Genomic DNA, 17,244 nt, shown 5'->3' with positions numbered 1-17,244 from the left:
CTGAGCAAAACTCTAAGAAACAAATCCGAAAACCCCCTTTCCTCTCTCTCCACTGTACCTGTATACACCCATGATTCCCGTAACCAACTCTGCCCAATTCCCCAAGCCAAAACCGTAAAATTCCACATCAGAAAAGTGCCCCACTATTCAACCGATAGTATACCAAAAAGACCCTTGTCCTCCTTAATCTATCATCCACTGTTATTTCTTCTAATTAGCCTTCAGCTGCTGCATGTTCCTTCTAGAGTAAGTAAAACGAATTGGAGGTTTATCATAATATGCAATTGTTACTAGTCCTGATATATCTTATGTAGTGGGAGTGTCATTAACCAATTTATGGAGAAACCAAGAAGGGTACATCATGAAGCAGTAGTCAAGATCTTAAAGTATGTTAAAGGAGCTCCTGAAAAAGGGTTGAGTTTTCATCCACATAGACAACAAGACGTAGTAGGCTATTCTCATACTAACTATGTTGGCTCTAAAATGGATAAGAGGTCTACAATTGATTATAGTACATTTGTAGGGGGTAACTTGGTAACTTGAAAAGGCAAGAAACAAACTATTGTAGCTTCTTTTAGAACTAAAGTAGAGTATAAGGCCATGGCTCATGTTGCCTGTAATGGATTAAAGGACTTTTGGCTGGATTTTGGGTTTGCCTTTTATAAGCTCATGGAAATGTTTTATGACAACAAGATAGCAAACTTTATTGCCAACAACCCAGTATTTCATTAGAGTACCAAATATATAGAAGTTGATTGTCACTTTATAAGAGATATTGTATTTGTCCAAAAAGATTGCTAAACATTATGTGCGACTATCAAAACAATTTGGAGATGTCTCACCAAGCCTTTGCCAAAGAAAATGTTTACCATCTCATGTATCAGGCTTGGCTTACAACATATATACTCCAGTTTGAGGGGGAGCATCGAATGACAAAATGTAAAAGGTTAGAGCTGAAATTTTCTGTTTCTTTATGAGGTTGTTTATTATATTTAAGCAGTTAAGGATAGTTTAGTCAAACTAAAGTCAGTTTATGTTCAGTAAATGTGTAAGGACTTTTATGTCTTTTAGCCCTCTAAGTTTTACTTAAGGAGGAGAAGGGTCAAATTATTGCCCTAATCCAGATTAATGAAACTATCACAGATTATGGTTTCTCTTCCTGTTCTCTCTTCTTCTCTCTTTAATACCTCTAATATCTCGAATCATCACTTTAAATTTGTAACAAAAAACTACCTTTAATGCAGCAATACTCAGAACACCAGAACCGGTACCATAATCCAGGAATTTCTCCCCTCCTTTAACCAACCCATGTAACAACAGCAAACACAACTTAGTTGTTGGATGCTCTCCGGTTCCAAATGCTAGTCCTGGATTCAGAATGATATTTGTTGCATGGATATTCTGCCAAAAGAGTAAAGAAAATAAACATTAGACTTCCTACTCTCTTTTTTCTGGGGACAGTTTTTAGAGGGGCATACATAAATCTGTTTCATGAAAATCAAGTAGGAACGTATCACACCAGTTTATCTTTGCAGCAGTGCTGGCGGTTGTCTAAATTATTTATTTATAGAATATATAAAACATTTAAGAGATTTGAGTTTAGCTCACACTTAGAGCAGAAAGAAACCTCAAGTTATTGTGTGTAATGGATAAAATCTAAGCAGTTAAAGGATCAAAACTACATGAAAGAAAATATAATATGTTTCTGAGGAACATCTTTGTGTGGGAGGACCGCTAGTTTCTCTTTCTATTGAAATTCCAACTGATGCCAACTGAGTCATAGTCCATTTTATTTAGTCCATTATGATGTATGGGCCCCATGTCGGGTTCCCAATTCTTTGGGTTTCAAGTATTTCTTAACGTTTATAGATGATTATAGTTGTGTGACTTGGGTGTATCTCCTTAGAGAGAAAACAAAAGTGTTTAATGTATTTCTCAAATCTCATGCTGAAATAAAAACACAGTTCAGTGCTTCCATCAATATCTTTCGTTTTGATAATGGTCTTGAATTTGCTAATAATAAGTTCTCCACTTTTTTTTTATCTATGCACAGCATCATTCATCAAACGTCTTGTGTGTATACTCCTCACCAAAATGGGTTTGGAGAACACAATAATCGACATTTGCTTGAGATTGCTTGCACAACTTTGTTGCAAATGCATGTTACAAAGTTGTTATGAGGAGATGCTGTTCTCACATCCTGCTATTTGACTAATAGAATGTCATCTTTTGTGTTAGATGGTCGCATCCCTATGCATATTTTGAAACCTGGAAGCAGGTTATTTGATTTATCTTCTTGAGTTTTTGGATTCATCTATTTTGTTCATTGTGTTGGTCCTCATACTAATAAATTGTCTCCTCGGGCTATTCGTTGTGTTTTCCTTGGGTATTCCAGAACCCGGAAGATTATTGGTGTTATGACCCTACATCTAGGAAAGTGTTTGTCTCTAAAGATGTCACTTTCTTTGAGAATACACCTTATTTTTCGTCTTTTTTTTGTGTCCTTCACTCCCAAAGGGGACAGCTCTTAAGGCATCTTTACCTATTCCCGTTCTAGATGTCCCAAGCACTAGCACTAACCAATGACAACTAAGGCCGTTACAGGTATATCAAAGGAGGCATGTATGACTACAGCCATCACCAGTTAAGGACCAAGTACAGATATCAATGGCACCCACTCCTTCATTGCCCCACCATCAATCTCCACGCGTACAAGAATCACTTAAGAGAATAAGGGTTAGTCTTTATACCAACTTGATATCAAAAATGTCTTTTTGCATGGAGACATGCAAAAGGAGGTGTATATGAACCAACCTCTAGAATATGTTGCTCAAAGGGAGACGGGTAAAGTGTGCAAGCTTCGGAAATCCATATATAGTTTAAAACAGAGTCTACAAATATAGTTTGAGAAATTTAGTAACGTGGTGATGTCATTAGGTTCATCAGAAGTCATTGTGACCTTTCCTTATTTATTTTGCATAAGCAGTCTGGTATTATTGTGTTAGTGGTGTAGCTATCTGCCTATCAGTGCTATTGGTGATCTCTCCCCCTCCTTAGCTGATGTCTTTGTGTCCCTTGACCAATCGACAAATCTTTTGTCTGTTGGTCAACTGGTTGATAAAGATTATAATGTTCAATTATCTCACTCTGGTTGTGTTGTGCAGGATCAAGCATCGAGGAAGGTGATCGCGAAGGGGCCTAAAGTGGGACGGCTATTTCCACTTAAAGTTTTTCTATCCACCATTATTCCACGTACTCCTGTACTTTATTTTGCATGTAATGTTGTTGGCTCTGGCACTCAGTGAGTGTGAAAGATATTCTCTTGTTGTACTTCTGCTTCCTCTTCTTTAGCTGGCAAGCTTAAGGGGTGCGACTAGTCCAAGCATCTCACCATTATCTGCCCCGAACTCCTCATCTCCGATGGGGGCATCCTCCAATGGTGGCATGTCATCTAGATCAGCTTCGTCTTCAGAATCAATTTCTCCATTTTCTCGGATCACCATAACTCACTTGTTTAGACATTGGCTAGCTATGTGTCCTCTCCCCTGACATTTGAAACATTTAATCTCACTAGAATAAGTCGAAATAGGAGCTGATTTACCTTGAGAATTCATGGTAGCGGTGACTGTTTTGAGCTCGTGTTTGGCCTTGAAGGTGGACAGATTTTCTTTTGTCGTTGGGTAGTTTGACCTCCAATGTGTTGTACTCGAATTCTCTGGTCTTGGTCGTGTACCACCCTCTTGAGTTGTCTCTCAACTTTGATTGCCATATGCACCAAATCCTCCAATTCTACATAATGGTGTATCTCGATTGTGTTAGCAATCTCTTGGTTTAAACCATTCAAAAATCTGGCCATTGTCGCCTCTTGATCCTCCTCCACATTGGCTCTAAGCATAGCCATCTCCATCTCTTTATAATAATCATCAACGCTTCGGTTACCCAGATAGAGACCTTGCAGCTTGAGGTATAAATCCCGGTAGTAATGACTTGGTACAAATCGTTGTCTCATCACTCTCTTCATCTCATCCCAATTTTCAATAGGACATTCTCTATTTCGCCTCCTATTGATGCACAATTGGTCCCACCACACAATAGCATAATCAGTAAATTCAATTGCAGCGAGTCTTACCTTCTTAAATTCGGAGTAGTCGTGACAATCGAAAACCAACTCCATCTTCTTTTCCCACGCAAGGTATGCTTCAGGATCACTTCTTCCTTGAAACGCAGGAATTTTCATCTTGATACTTCCCAAGTTGTTATCTACCCGGTTCCTAGCTTCTCTATTCCGGCCATATCTCCTATGGCTGCCCACTAACATCCTCTCAAACTCTTCTTCTAAATCGTCAAATTCACCCATATCCTCAACTTCCCTTCGGTACAACTTGTTCCTCCTTGGGTTGTTCGGAACAAATGATGGTTGCCCACATTGTGTTCCCTTTTCTGCCTTTTCCAACCTCCCATGTATATCTTTTAACTCCGCCCTCATCATCCGTCTCATCTCCCCCATTAATGCTTGCATTTGCAGATTCAGAACACTGGATGATAGAATCTCTCGATCTTGCAACATGATTAAAATCTGCAAATAAGGTTAGAATAATATGCAAAAAATAATGGGTCCAGTTGACTCACTGAGTTGGATCTTTGGATCGGTATTGATACGAACCACGTCAACCGGTGACGAAACCCGATACCAAATCTGGAAATCATCCCCAAAATCTTTCAAGTTTGATGGAAACCGCGACCTGTTGCTTAGCAAAGTAAGAACCTTGGTATAGTGAAGATGCCACAAATGGGGATGGAAAATCCGTTTGATAAGTCGGTATTGAATGCCACAAGGAAACCTTGATAAGTTCGAAAAAGTGAATCACTCATAATATCAATAATCATCAAAAACTTTCTCAATCTATGTACCAGGTCCTCTAATTATAATGGAGGACGTGGTGGAGTCCTAATTACATTCAAATTCTAACTCTTAAAGATAAACCTATCATAATAAGATAACTCAATGTAAACTAGAATTCTAACATAACTGATAACATAATCTACTAGAGATCTAATATAGCTAAAATTCTAACTCTCTAAGATAAGCATATCTTGAAAAGATAACATAATCTACTAGAGATCTAATATAACTAAAATTCTAACTCATGAGGACTCTTCTTGGCATCCCACGTTCTCATGGTGGGTCCCACCAGCTTGTGCCACCATGGTCAGTCCCACATTGTAATAGAGTAAATCCAGCCCACGTCCGCATGGTGGGTCCCACTAGCTTGTGCCACCATGGTGGGTCCCACAATATAACAGAGTAAAACCAGCCTTTGTTCGCATCAGGTACAAAGTCCGCCTCGTAACCTTAGGGAACAAGCAGGAATATGGGATTGATTATGAGGATACATTTGTGCCAGTTGCCAAGATGACCACAGTCCGCACTATATTAGCCATTGCCGCCTCCCAGTCCTAGCCACTGCATCAGATGGATGTGAAAAATGTCTTTCTACATGGTAATCTACAGGAAGATGTCTACATGAAGCTCCCCTCTGGTATAACTACCTCCTCTCCTGATGATGTCTACAAGCTACACCATCCTCTATATGGGCTTAAGCAAGCCCCTCGAGCTTGGTTTGAGAAGTTTCGCGGCATACTTATTCTCCACAAGTTTACACAAAGTCAGTATGATTCTTCTCTCTTCTATCACAAGTTTTCCGCGGGCATGGTCATTCTCTAAGTTTATGTGGATGACAACATCATTACTGGCACTAACTCTGGCCTGATTACCAATCTTCAACAAGTGTTGCATGCCACCTTTCATATGAAGGACCTTGGTCAGCTCACTTCTTAGGGCACTGACCCAATGGTATTTTCTTAAACCAGCATAAGTATATTCGAGATATTATTACTCTAGCTAGGTTGGAGGACACATCTTTGGTTGTTACTCCTATGGAGGTCAACGTCAAATACAAGAAAGATGAAGGGGCTCTTCTTGATTATCCTAGTAACTATCGACGACTGGTTTGGAGTCTCATATACTTGACCACTACTCGCCCGGACATCTCCTATGATGTTCATCAGGTCAGTCAGTTTATGTATTCTCCTTGACACCTTCACCTTGCGGCAGTTCGGCGCATCATCCGCTATCCACGAGGTTCTCCTACTCGTGGATTATTCTTTCCTACAGGCTCCGCGCTACGACTGGTTGCCTACAATGATGCTGATTAGGCTGGGTGCCACGATACTCGTCCCTCTACTACAGGTTGGTGTATGTTTTTAGGGGATGCACTAATTTCTTGGAAATGTAAGAAACAAGACTGGGTGTCCAGATGATCCACCGAGGCCGAGTATCATGCCATGTCTACTACGTGTTTTGAAGTTATATGGCTCCGCGGTCTTCTAGCTGAGTTCCGGATTCCTCAGACTTCACCTACATCACTTCATGCTGATAATACGAGTGTTATTCAGATTGCTGCCAACCCTGTTTTCCATGAGCGCTCCAAGCACATTGAGGTTGACTGTCACTCTATCCGCGACACTTTGGAGTGCCAAGTAATCTCTCTTCCATACGTTTCTTCGGATCTTCAAGTGGCTGATGTCTTCACCAAAGCATTGTCTCAACCCCGGCATAATTTTCTGGTTGGCAAATTGTTGTTGGTTGACTCCCTAGCATCAATTTGAGGGGGGATGTTACGATATGTTGGGATGTATATTAGATAGAATTTATGTTAATATTTGTTGAATAATTTGTGTTATGTACACAGGGTAATTAGATAGGGCTTAATGGGTTGGGTTGCATTGTATTGGGCCCATGGGCTGTTATGTAATAAGCTTAACCTAAGACCTAAGTAAAAATAGAAAACAAGAGGAAGGGAAGGCCTCGAGCAGATTATTTCCAACAACTCACTTTGTCTTCCTCACCAAGAAACCAGAGCGCGAAGCTCTCTATTTGGGTTGCATCGTCGGCCTCTAGAGGTTGTGGTGGTTTTGTCCACCACTATCAGAGCTTGGTGGTCTCTGTTGGGCTATGCCGTCAGCCTCGTGACGAGGTGGTTCCTTCCACGAAAATCTAGTGGTGAGCTCTGGTCTTGGCTGCTCCGTCAGCCTCGGTTCACCGTCGTCGACCTCGGTTTGTCATCTAATTCAATGTCGGCTGAGCTTCACGACCTCCTCAATGGGCTTCGCGTTTTCAAAGACAATTGCAGTAGCCCCCTCCACATTGAAGAGGACTCAAAGGTGGTCATTGGTTGGTGCTATTGTGCATCCTCTCCCCGTGGCACTATTGGGACATTTTTGGTAGATTCTAGAAATTGCCTCTCTTCTCTTGTATTTAGTCTCACATTTTGAGATCTACAAATTCGGCAGCAGATGTGCTTGCCAAGCAGGGATCAACCCTGCAATCTCTTGTTGTTAGGGATTTGCTCCCTCTTCCTTTGTAATTTTTTTCCTCTTTTTCAGTTCCAATACCAGTTGTTTTCATTTCATTCGCACCTCCATACGGAGCATGTAATATAGAAAATTATATATTGACATAGAGATATTTGAGTCTACTTTCCAACACCAAACGAATTTTGGAAATCGAAGTTTTCTACAAAGAGAAATTGATATTTGAAGCAATAAAGATCAAACTATAAAAGAAGTTCGAGCACCAACAAAAAGCTTCTACTTTCAAGCCGTCTTATGCCATCAAGAACGAGACTTTACAGGGAGAACTATATATCCAAAGAAAGATCTGCAAGTCTATTTTCTTACATATTCAACCAATTCTCAATCTGAGTTTTCTATATCGAGATATCGATCTTGGAAGAGTCAGTGGTCATGCTGGCCATAGAAAAAAGTGTACTCAATTCGGCCAGCTTACAAATTCCCCAAATATATCAATTTCTTTATCTCAAAAGAAGTATATTTTATAAAATAAATTTTTATATTTGGATGAAAGATATTGAAGTCTAGTATTAGAAGGAGAAAATTTCATTTCAATCTGATCTATATTTAAGGAGATATTCGCATTGAAGTCAACAAGAGTCAAGATACAACATGTAGAGAATCAAGAGGTCAACAGATTCAAGAACGATTTTTTTTATGTCAATTTAGATATCAAATTAAAAATATTTGAGTCAAGTTTCTTGATCAACAAACCTTTTGTGATTCTGAACTATATTTTTGGAGATATTTATATCAAAAGTATCAAAGGTAATTTCTGTAGAAAATCTTTCTTTTTTCCCTATTTTCTATCATATTATCTCTCCAAGCATTGACATGATTTAAGTTTCTTTTTTTCTCCTAAAATCCGAGTTTTTTTAGCCAACTTTGTCCTCTAATCAAAGAATTTTGGTCCAACTTAATCACTCCATGATGTGGTCATTCAAGATATGCAATATCTTGCATCAATGTTGTTTTCCAGTTTTGTGTTTTTGTTACTTGGTTGTATATTTTCTGCATAAGTAACTCTGAAAAATTGTGATCACCCCCCTAAAAGGTTATACTTGGTCAAGTTTATTAAGTTCTACCGTTATAATCTCCACTAGTTTTCCAAAAAAAAAAAAAAAATTGTCACTTCGGAAGTATGAGTGTTGCATAGTCGCCTCCTTTCGATTAAAGTTGTTTTCCTCAAAAATTTCTTCAATTTATCATCTTGTGTTTTTATCACTTCAGAGCAATACCTAGACCCACTACCTAAAAAGTATAGGAATGTGCCCAACATCCAGCTTGATTCAAGTCTTTTATTCTTCACCCAAGAGGTGATTTGTGTTTGAGCTACCCTTAAAAAGTGAGTAGTCTGTTTTTTAAGCCCTAAAATTGAGCGGAGACTGTTTTAGACTATGATCATTTTGACTGGTATATGGAGCTTTGTCGTATGGCTAAGAGTAATTTTCTTCTCCCATATTGTGTTTTGTCCAAGCTGGGTCTCTATGTCCTTTTTATCCCTAGCGTGAGGGGAGAGAAGTAGAAGAAGTACAAGAAAGAAGTATTTTATTCCACATATTGTGGTAATTTTTATGTGATCAAAATATTCAAGAAAGGGGGAGCATAAAAGATGAAGTTTTTGCATCTATGAAGAATTTTTTGCGGCCAAGAAAATTGAAGACCAAGAATCCTTTTCATTGCAAGTTGGAGTTATGAACTCCAGCTTGAGGAGGAGTATTGAAGAGAAGATATAGAAGCTCTTACATGACTCTCACAGTAAGAAATCTCATAGAGTCATAATTAATATGGTGGAGTCTTACAAAAATCCTGTTAAGGAATAGTCTCACATGGATTAATGAGTACAAAGATCTTGAGTTTATTAGTTAGGAAAGAGGTTTCCTAAGTTGGCTAATCATTTTGGGATAGGCCTTGGACCCAACTTAACAAGTCCCATAGAAGAAGGTCTCACAGAAGAGTCTCAATTCAAAGGTGTTTTAGTTATGTTAGTCTTTTATTTATGTTGAGTTGTTTAATTATGTTAGGACTTATCTTTAAGTGTTAGATTTTGGTTGTAATTTGGGACAAGGTTACTTTTACTGTAATTGGACTCAATTACTTTCCTCTATTATAAATAGAGGCTCATGTACTCATATTACAATAAGTCAATGAAGTTTTTCTCTTTTTCAGAAATTCAACACCATAATATGGCTACATTTTTTGTTTTACAAACTTTAGTTTGAGATTAATAGTAAAAAAAAAAAGAAAAAGAGACCAAAAACATGAGCAGTTTCTCGCCATGCAAAGGAAATTGTGCAAAGAAAGAAAATTCATAATATACAATCTTAAACTTTAATTTGCAGTTTCTAAAACAAAACTTTAAAAAAGTAGACACGATATTACTCATACTGGAGGTGTCCTCCATGCTGGGATAGTCCATATGTCATCAGTAACATTCACCGGATGAAACATTTCCTGCAGCAGAGAAATAGCAAACTCAGATCCAAGACCTGATAAATTTAGATGAGTGACAGAGCACAACATGCCAGTTATTTTGCCTGAAAAACTGTAGAAAAGCCAATAGCTAAAGTGTTACTTGATAAATTTCCTTCTAAACATTTTCTGGCAGAGCAGTAACTTTTCAGGGCAACCAGTGCCACAACTAAATTTTCAATTTTTTTTTTTTTTAATCTTGAACCCTATTCCCCAGTGAAACTTCAAACCCAAAACCTTTAACTAGAAAAGTCCCCATGCGGCCATTTAGTCAAAGGCCCAGTCCACTAGTCAAAGGAAAGGTAGGAGCTCAATGTAGCTAAAGTTAGTGCAAGATCAGAAGTAAGAGGCCAAAATGGGAGGATATGCCCCTTAAAACCATTACAAGAAGCCCAAAGAAAAAGCATTAAAGAAAATAAGGATAACCAAATTAGACATTAGAGAGTACCATAAAAGAGGATATTAACCTGTGAATTCTTCACCCAGTCACAGTCCTCCCCAGTTGTGATTTCAAAAGGAGGGACATCATCCAACCCAATTGAATCAGCAGCTTTTGAGATGCATCTGTCCAAATCCTGGTCCCCGGTGAAAATTGAACTGATGAAAATTTCCTGAGACACAAGACCATCATTAAGGTGCAATCCAACTTTGATATTTGAATTGAACAGAATAGTATAATCAAGCCCATAAGCGTTAGCACATTCCTCGTTTTGCCTCTCATTGGGCAGATATCCAGGCTAAGTTGGGTATTTCGCCCAAACACCTTGTTGTGGAGGAAGGCCCGCCTAGCTAGGTTTGTTTGTACTTTTCTTTCTCTTTTAATAGTTTATACATCCTATTTTAAAAAAATAATAATCAAGCACATAAGCATTAAACATAAGCTACCACCATGGTGATAGACCCCAAATTAGAGGGTGATTAATGGGTCAGGGGCATTTGGGAATTTAATTAATGGGTCAGGGGTATTTTGGAAATTTAATAATTTAAGTGTTTTCGGGAGGGAACTTAGTGGGGGACGAAGGGAGAAGGGGGATGGTCGTTTTGAGTATTCAGAGGAGCGTAGCTCAAGGAGAGTATTGGTCTCTCGAATACCAGGGTTATCGGTGACTATTTCCGGTGAGTCTTACATCGATTTCGACAGAGGAGTTCCTGTTTCTAGTCATGGGTCGTATTCGCATCAGGAGACGTATCACTCGGGGAGTATTCTTGTCGATTTGAGGGATTTCGGCAAGGAAGGGAAGGTTCGTTGTTATTTCTTTCGTTTGTTTTGGCTTGAACATTTTTATTCCTGCTTTGGGGTATATCATTTGGAATCAGAGCATTGGTTGGGTTCACATCTGGAGCTCGGTAGTGAAAAGGAATTTCCGTTTTTCGATTTCAGTGGCATTCAAGGCTTCGGCTTACTGAATCGGAAGATATTTGAGGCTTCGGGAGCGTCGTCTACTCGAAGAAGGTGGGTTCTGTTACGATTTTGGCAATAAGGAGATCAGAAGCGTCGTCTGCCGGGAGTCGAGGGGAGTCGAGACTTCGACGATTGGTAGAGAAGAAGAAGAGTAAAAAAAAAAAAAAATTGAAAAGAGCGTGAAAACGATCCGCATGGCAACTACCAGAATGGAGTCGAGGGTGGATTCGGTGGAAGGAATAGTTAGCTCAGTAAGGGAGGAGGTGAGCTTGATAAAGGAAGAGGTTCGGAAGATTCTGACCATAGAACAAGGGTTGACGGAGCTGATAGGGCGTGTTGAGCAACTCTTGCGTACCCAAGAGGAGCTCAACCGAAATCTGAATGCGCAGAGTAGGTCGGCGACGGCGAGACATGGGTTGGATTCGGCAGTGGGCGATAACTCAATCCAGAGAGGTATCAAACATGGAAGAGACAGTGGCGAGGTTGACCAGAATCGGCAGAGCCGATATGAAGTGCGACCCAGAAAGTTAGAGTTGCCAGTTTTTTAGGGAGAAGACCCCGATGACTAGATTTACAAAGTTGTCGCTTAATCGGGCATCTCACGGTGAAAAACTGGAAGCCGTCGTAGTATGTCTGGAAGGGGAGGCATTAAAATGGTTCAAGTATGAGAAAAATAGGAGGGAGATCATGAACTGGGAAGAATTTCAGTCTTCATTGCTAAAAAGGTTCCGAAGTTCTGAAGACGGCTCTCCTTATGAGAAATTTCTGGCGTTGCAGCAGGAGACCACCGTGAGAGATTACAGAAGGCGATTTGAGGATTTGGCTTCCACATTGGAAGATATTCTAAAAAAGGTGTTGGAGTCCAACTTTGTTAATGGGCTTAAGCCAGAAATTCGGGCCGAGGTAAGGGTGTTGGAGCCCAATGGGTTGGGAAAGACCATGGAGTTGGCCCAAAAGTTGGAAGAAAAAAATAAAGTTATTCAGCAAACTCGGTTTGGGCTGGGGACTCCAGACCCAGCGGGGACCATAGTTGGGAGTAATGGGAGTACCATGTCCATGGCAGAAACGATGAAACATGGGAAGGAGAAGAGGACGCCATTCAGGAAATTCACGGAAACCGAAATCCAACACTGGCGAGAGCGGGGTTTGTGCTACCGTTGTGATGAAAAAGTCTCAGATAGGCATCGATGGAAAAACAAGGATCTACACGTGCTGATTTTACAAGAACTGGACAATGAAGTTATGGAGGATGGCGAGGACGGCAAGTTTGAACAGCAGGCTGAAGTGGATAAAGCGGATGCTCACATAGTGGAGGTGTCGTTGAACTCGGTAGTTGGATTAACACTTCCGAAGACTATCAAGATTGCGAGAACCATCGGAGAGCAACCAGTCGTCGCGCTCATTGATGGTGGAGCAACTCATAATTTTATTACCACTACAGTGGCAAACAAACTGCACCTACCTTTATCCCCAACAGCAAAGTATGGCGTTCAATTGGGTACAGGTGAGGCACTTCCTAGGGAAGGCATAAGGGGGTTCGATTAACTCTTCAAGGCATAGAGATCGTGGAGGATTTTTTGCCTTTGGAATTAGGAAACACCGATGTAATTTTAGGTGTACAGTGGTTGGCGACCTTAGGAGGAACATATACGAATTGGAAAACACTTGTTATGAAGTTTTGATTGGGTAATGAGACGGTTGTTACAAGGAGATCCCTCCTTGCACAGAACTTTGGTTTCACTCAAGGCGATGATGCAAACTATCCAGCCTGAGAGACATGGGGTTCTTGTGGAGATGGGCAGTACAACAGTGGCAACGTCACAACTTGCTGCCAATCTGACAAAAAGCACAAAAAAAAAAAAAGACAGGGTAGTAGCAGTTGGCATCTTTGGTGCCATGGAAGGACCTCCCAGAGTTGACGCCACTTGGGAGGATTTCGAGGCAATGAGGCTCCAGCTTCCAGTTTTTCACCTTGAGGACAAGGTGAAAGTTTGGGCGGGGGGTAATGATAGACCCCAAATTAGAGGGTGATTAATGGGTAAGAGGCATTTTGGGAATTTAATTAATGGGTCAGGGGTATTTTGGGAATTTAATAATGTTAAGTGTTTTCGGGAGGGAACTTAGGGGGGGACGAAGGGAGAAGGGGGATAGTCGTTTTGAGTATTCAGAGGAGCATAGCTCAAGGAGAGTATTGGTCTCTCGAATACCAGGGTTATCGGTGACTATTTCCAACGAGTCTTACATCAATTTCGACAGAGGAGTTTCCGTTTCTAGTCGTGGGTCGTATTTGCATCAGGAGACGTATCTCTCGAGGAGTATTCTCGTCGATTTGGGGGATTTCGGCAAGGAAGGGAAGGTTCGTTGTTATTTCTTTCATTTGTTTTGGCTTGAACATCTTTATTCCTTCTTTGGGGTATATCACATGGTTGTAAAAGAAGCCAGTTCTCTTCAAACCAGGAAGAAACCAGAAAAAGAAAAGCCATATTATCAACAAACAAACGCAACAGTGTAAGACTATCTCAAAGGTGCCAAATTGGTCCTGATGTAGCCCCATTTGGAACCCAATCTTCTAAAAAATCTTCATCTAGACTTGCCAAGAAAATCCAAAGTGTAAGAGGACATGCTAGACTATCTCATCGCACCCACCACAAAGGGGACAAGAAAGATCAGGGGGCGGTGAAGCCTCTTTTATGAAAGTTGTCAAATGTAAGGATTTGTTCTTTGATGTCCAACCACACGAAAATTTTGATTTTGCTTGGGGCAGAGAGTTTCCAAGCAGGATTTGCCTTGTGCTCATGTATACTATAGTCTAGCTTTCTGATATGAGAGTAAGCAGAGGCAACCATGAGTCAGCCATTAATGTTGGTCTTCCAAGCCAGCTATCAACTGAATGCTCCCGAATAATAGTGTTACTGAGTCTAGTAAGGAGAGAGCAAAAAGCCCAAGATTCCTCATCATTTAGTCCCCGATGGAACGGGAGACTCCACGACTGATCCCTCCAAGAATCAGCCACACCCTATACAGTCCCAGGAAGTCCTTCGAGAGGGAGCAGGGGTCACAACATTCATCCAACCAGAAGAGTAGGGACCTTCAAAATGCCCTTACTTAAAGTAAAAACCCTAATTCTATATATCTCCTATTCAATGTATCCTCTTTACATGAAACTTGGTCCATAGACATAGTTGGACATACATAACAAGATTACATCAAGAAATATATATAAAGAAATGACCAAAATGCCCCCATACTTGTTTTTCAACACCCCACCCCCCCCCCCCCCCCCCCCCACCCCCCTCAAATTGGAGAGTATATGTCAAATAGTCCCAGTTTGTCGCAGAAGTTTAAAAACTCATGCTTTCCCAGTGCTTTAAGATACCGCCGAGTTGATCACTAGACAGAACAAATGGAGTGATTACCTCTTTCTTCATTATTGCATCCCAGATGAAAAGACAATCTACCTCTATATGCTTCATCCTTTCATGAAACACTGGATTACTTGCAATGAAGATTGTTGTCTGGTTATCACCTTACATGGTCATAGGATCTTTCTAATAGAGGTCTAATTCCTGGATAACAGATTTTACCCACATTAGCTCAATAATGGTGTGGGTCATTGTTCTATATTCAGCTTCTGAACAGGACCGAGCAACAACATTCTGCTTTTTACTCTTCCATCTGACTAGATTTCCTCCTAGAATACACAATATCCAAATAGTAGATTTTTTATCAAACTTAGAACTTGCATAGTCAGCATCAGAGAAAGCCTCAATCCTCAAGTGATTATTAGGTTTAAAAAGGAGACCATTTCCTGGTGCTCCTTTCAAATATATCAAGATTCTTTGTGCAGCCTTTAGGTGAATCTTATATAGATGCTCCATGAACTGACTCACTACACTGATTGCAAATGAGATATTTGGTCTAGTAACTGTAGCATAAATGAGTTTGCCTACAAGTCTCTGATACATTGTTTTATCTTTCAATTTTGGACTTTGATCATCATGAAGATCAAGTCCTACTTCCATAGGTGTATCATAAAGTTTGGCCCCTAGAAGTCCATACTCTTGAAGCATATCCGTGACATATTTCCTCTAAGTCAAAGTTGTTCCCTCCTTGCTTCTTGCAACTTCAATACCCAAGAAATATTTTAGTTGACCCAGATATTTGGTCTAAAAGTGATTCGGTAAATGGGATTTAACTTTTTCAATGCTTGATCTATCACTCCATGACAGGATGATATTATCTATCTACACCAATAAGATAATAATTCTAGATGATCGTTTCATAATAAATAGTGAGTGATCACAGTAGCTTCTGCGAAATCCCATGGATATAACCACTTGACTAAATTTCTCAAACCATGCTTGTGGACTCTATTTTAAGCCATAAAGGGTCTTCTACCTTATGTGTCTCCCCCTGAGCAACATACCCTAGAGGTTGCTTCATAGAGACTTCATCCTCAAGATCACCATATAAGAAGATATTTTTAATATCTAGTTGAAGCAGAGACCAGCTTTGATGGATTGCAACAGAAATGAGTATGCGAACAGAAGACAAGCGGGCAACCAAAGAAAAAGTCTCAAAGACATCCACACCAAACGTCTGACTATATCCATTGGCAACAAGACGAGACTTATATCGTTCAACAGATTCATCAGAGTTATATTTAACAATATAGACCCACCAACAGCAAACCACAGCAGCACCTGGAGGTAAATCACATAACTCTCAAGTCCCCATATCAATTAGTGTTTCCATCTCAACATCCACAGTTTTTTTTTCAATGAGGAGACAATAGAAAAACCTGCATGGAAGAAGGAATCGTGCAATTGGAGAAGGACAGAGCAAACTTGCGGTAATTATCAGACAAGGAATCAAAAGAGACAAAGTGACATAGAGGGTGGTGAGTACCTTTGCGAACACCTTTCAGAAGAGCGATAAGAAGGTGAAGATCACTTACCTCATGTTTTGGTGAGAGTAGGGGGTATGGAGCAGGACGAGATGGTTGTTGTTGGCACTGATATACCTGCAGTGGTTTCTCAGTAGGAGCGTCACATGAAGTTGGAACACATTCATCAACTGGAATAGGAATAACAGGACTAGATACAGAAGGTTCGGGTGGAACTGACTCACACCTGGAAGATTCAATAAATGAAACATCCTTGAAGAAAGTAACATCTACAAAACACAAATGTTTTCCTCAAAGATGGACAGTAACATTTATATCCTTTTTGTTTCAGAGAATAGACTAGAAATATACATTTAACGGAATAAGGAGACAATTTATCCTTGGAGGGATTGAAGATATGTACAAAACATACACACCCAAACACTCAAGGTGATACAAGAAAAAGAGGTGCAGTGGGTAAAACAATCTGAATGGGAATCTTGCCATCAAGAGCAAAAGATGGCATTCTATTTATTAGAAAACATGCAGTAAGAATAGCATCACCCCAATATGGCTTAGGTACATTCATATGAATTAACATAATGCGAGCTACCTCAAGTAAGTGACGATTATAGTGTTCAACAACTCCATTTTGTTGTGGAGTGAACACACGAGAAGTCTAATGAATGATTCCTTATGACTGACTAAAAGAGTCAAATTTACGGTTCATAAACTCAAGACCATTGTCTGTACGCAAGATATGGATAGAGGTTGAAAACTGATTTTTTATTTCATTATAAAATAGTTGAAATACATCAAAGGCTTCAGATTTTTCTTGCATGCGATAAATCCAAGTACATCTACTAAAATCATTAACAAACGAAAAAAATACCTATGACCAAACTGACTAGACACAAGACAAGGACCTTGGACATCTGAGTGGACAAGCTCAAATAGTTTATTTATCTTATAAGATGAAACAGGAAAAGAGCTTAAGTGATGCTTGCCTAGTTAACATAACTTGCACTGAAAAGTAATACTAGATAGAAAGTCTGGAACTACTTGAATCAGT

At 39.9% G+C, this 17,244-nt stretch overlaps 1 protein-coding gene across 1 annotated transcript in view; it reads right to left on the bottom strand.

The window, feature by feature from the left end:
- The window catches only part of LOC137953878 (uncharacterized), a 47,813-nt gene that overhangs the window by 25,057 nt on the left and 5,512 nt on the right, over positions 1–17,244 (bottom strand). The window contains exons 3-5 of the mRNA XM_068801415.1: positions 10,353–10,496; positions 9,802–9,867; positions 1,234–1,401 (exon numbers count right to left, since the gene is read on the bottom strand). Of these exons, the coding sequence (XP_068657516.1) occupies positions 1,234–1,401; positions 9,802–9,867; positions 10,353–10,496 (378 nt within the window). The remainder of the gene's footprint in view (positions 1–1,233; positions 1,402–9,801; positions 9,868–10,352; positions 10,497–17,244) is intronic.

Source organism: Aristolochia californica, unplaced genomic scaffold (assembly GCF_029961685.1).
Source record: "Aristolochia californica isolate CCGP_79_NKW_82.1479 unplaced genomic scaffold, dmAriCali1.0.hap1 SCAF_16, whole genome shotgun sequence".
In the NCBI taxonomy this organism is placed as follows: Eukaryota; Viridiplantae; Streptophyta; class Magnoliopsida; order Piperales; family Aristolochiaceae; genus Aristolochia; species Aristolochia californica.
The sequence above is the reverse complement of the archived record's forward strand: the minus strand, read 5'-3'. Positions and strand labels throughout refer to the sequence as shown.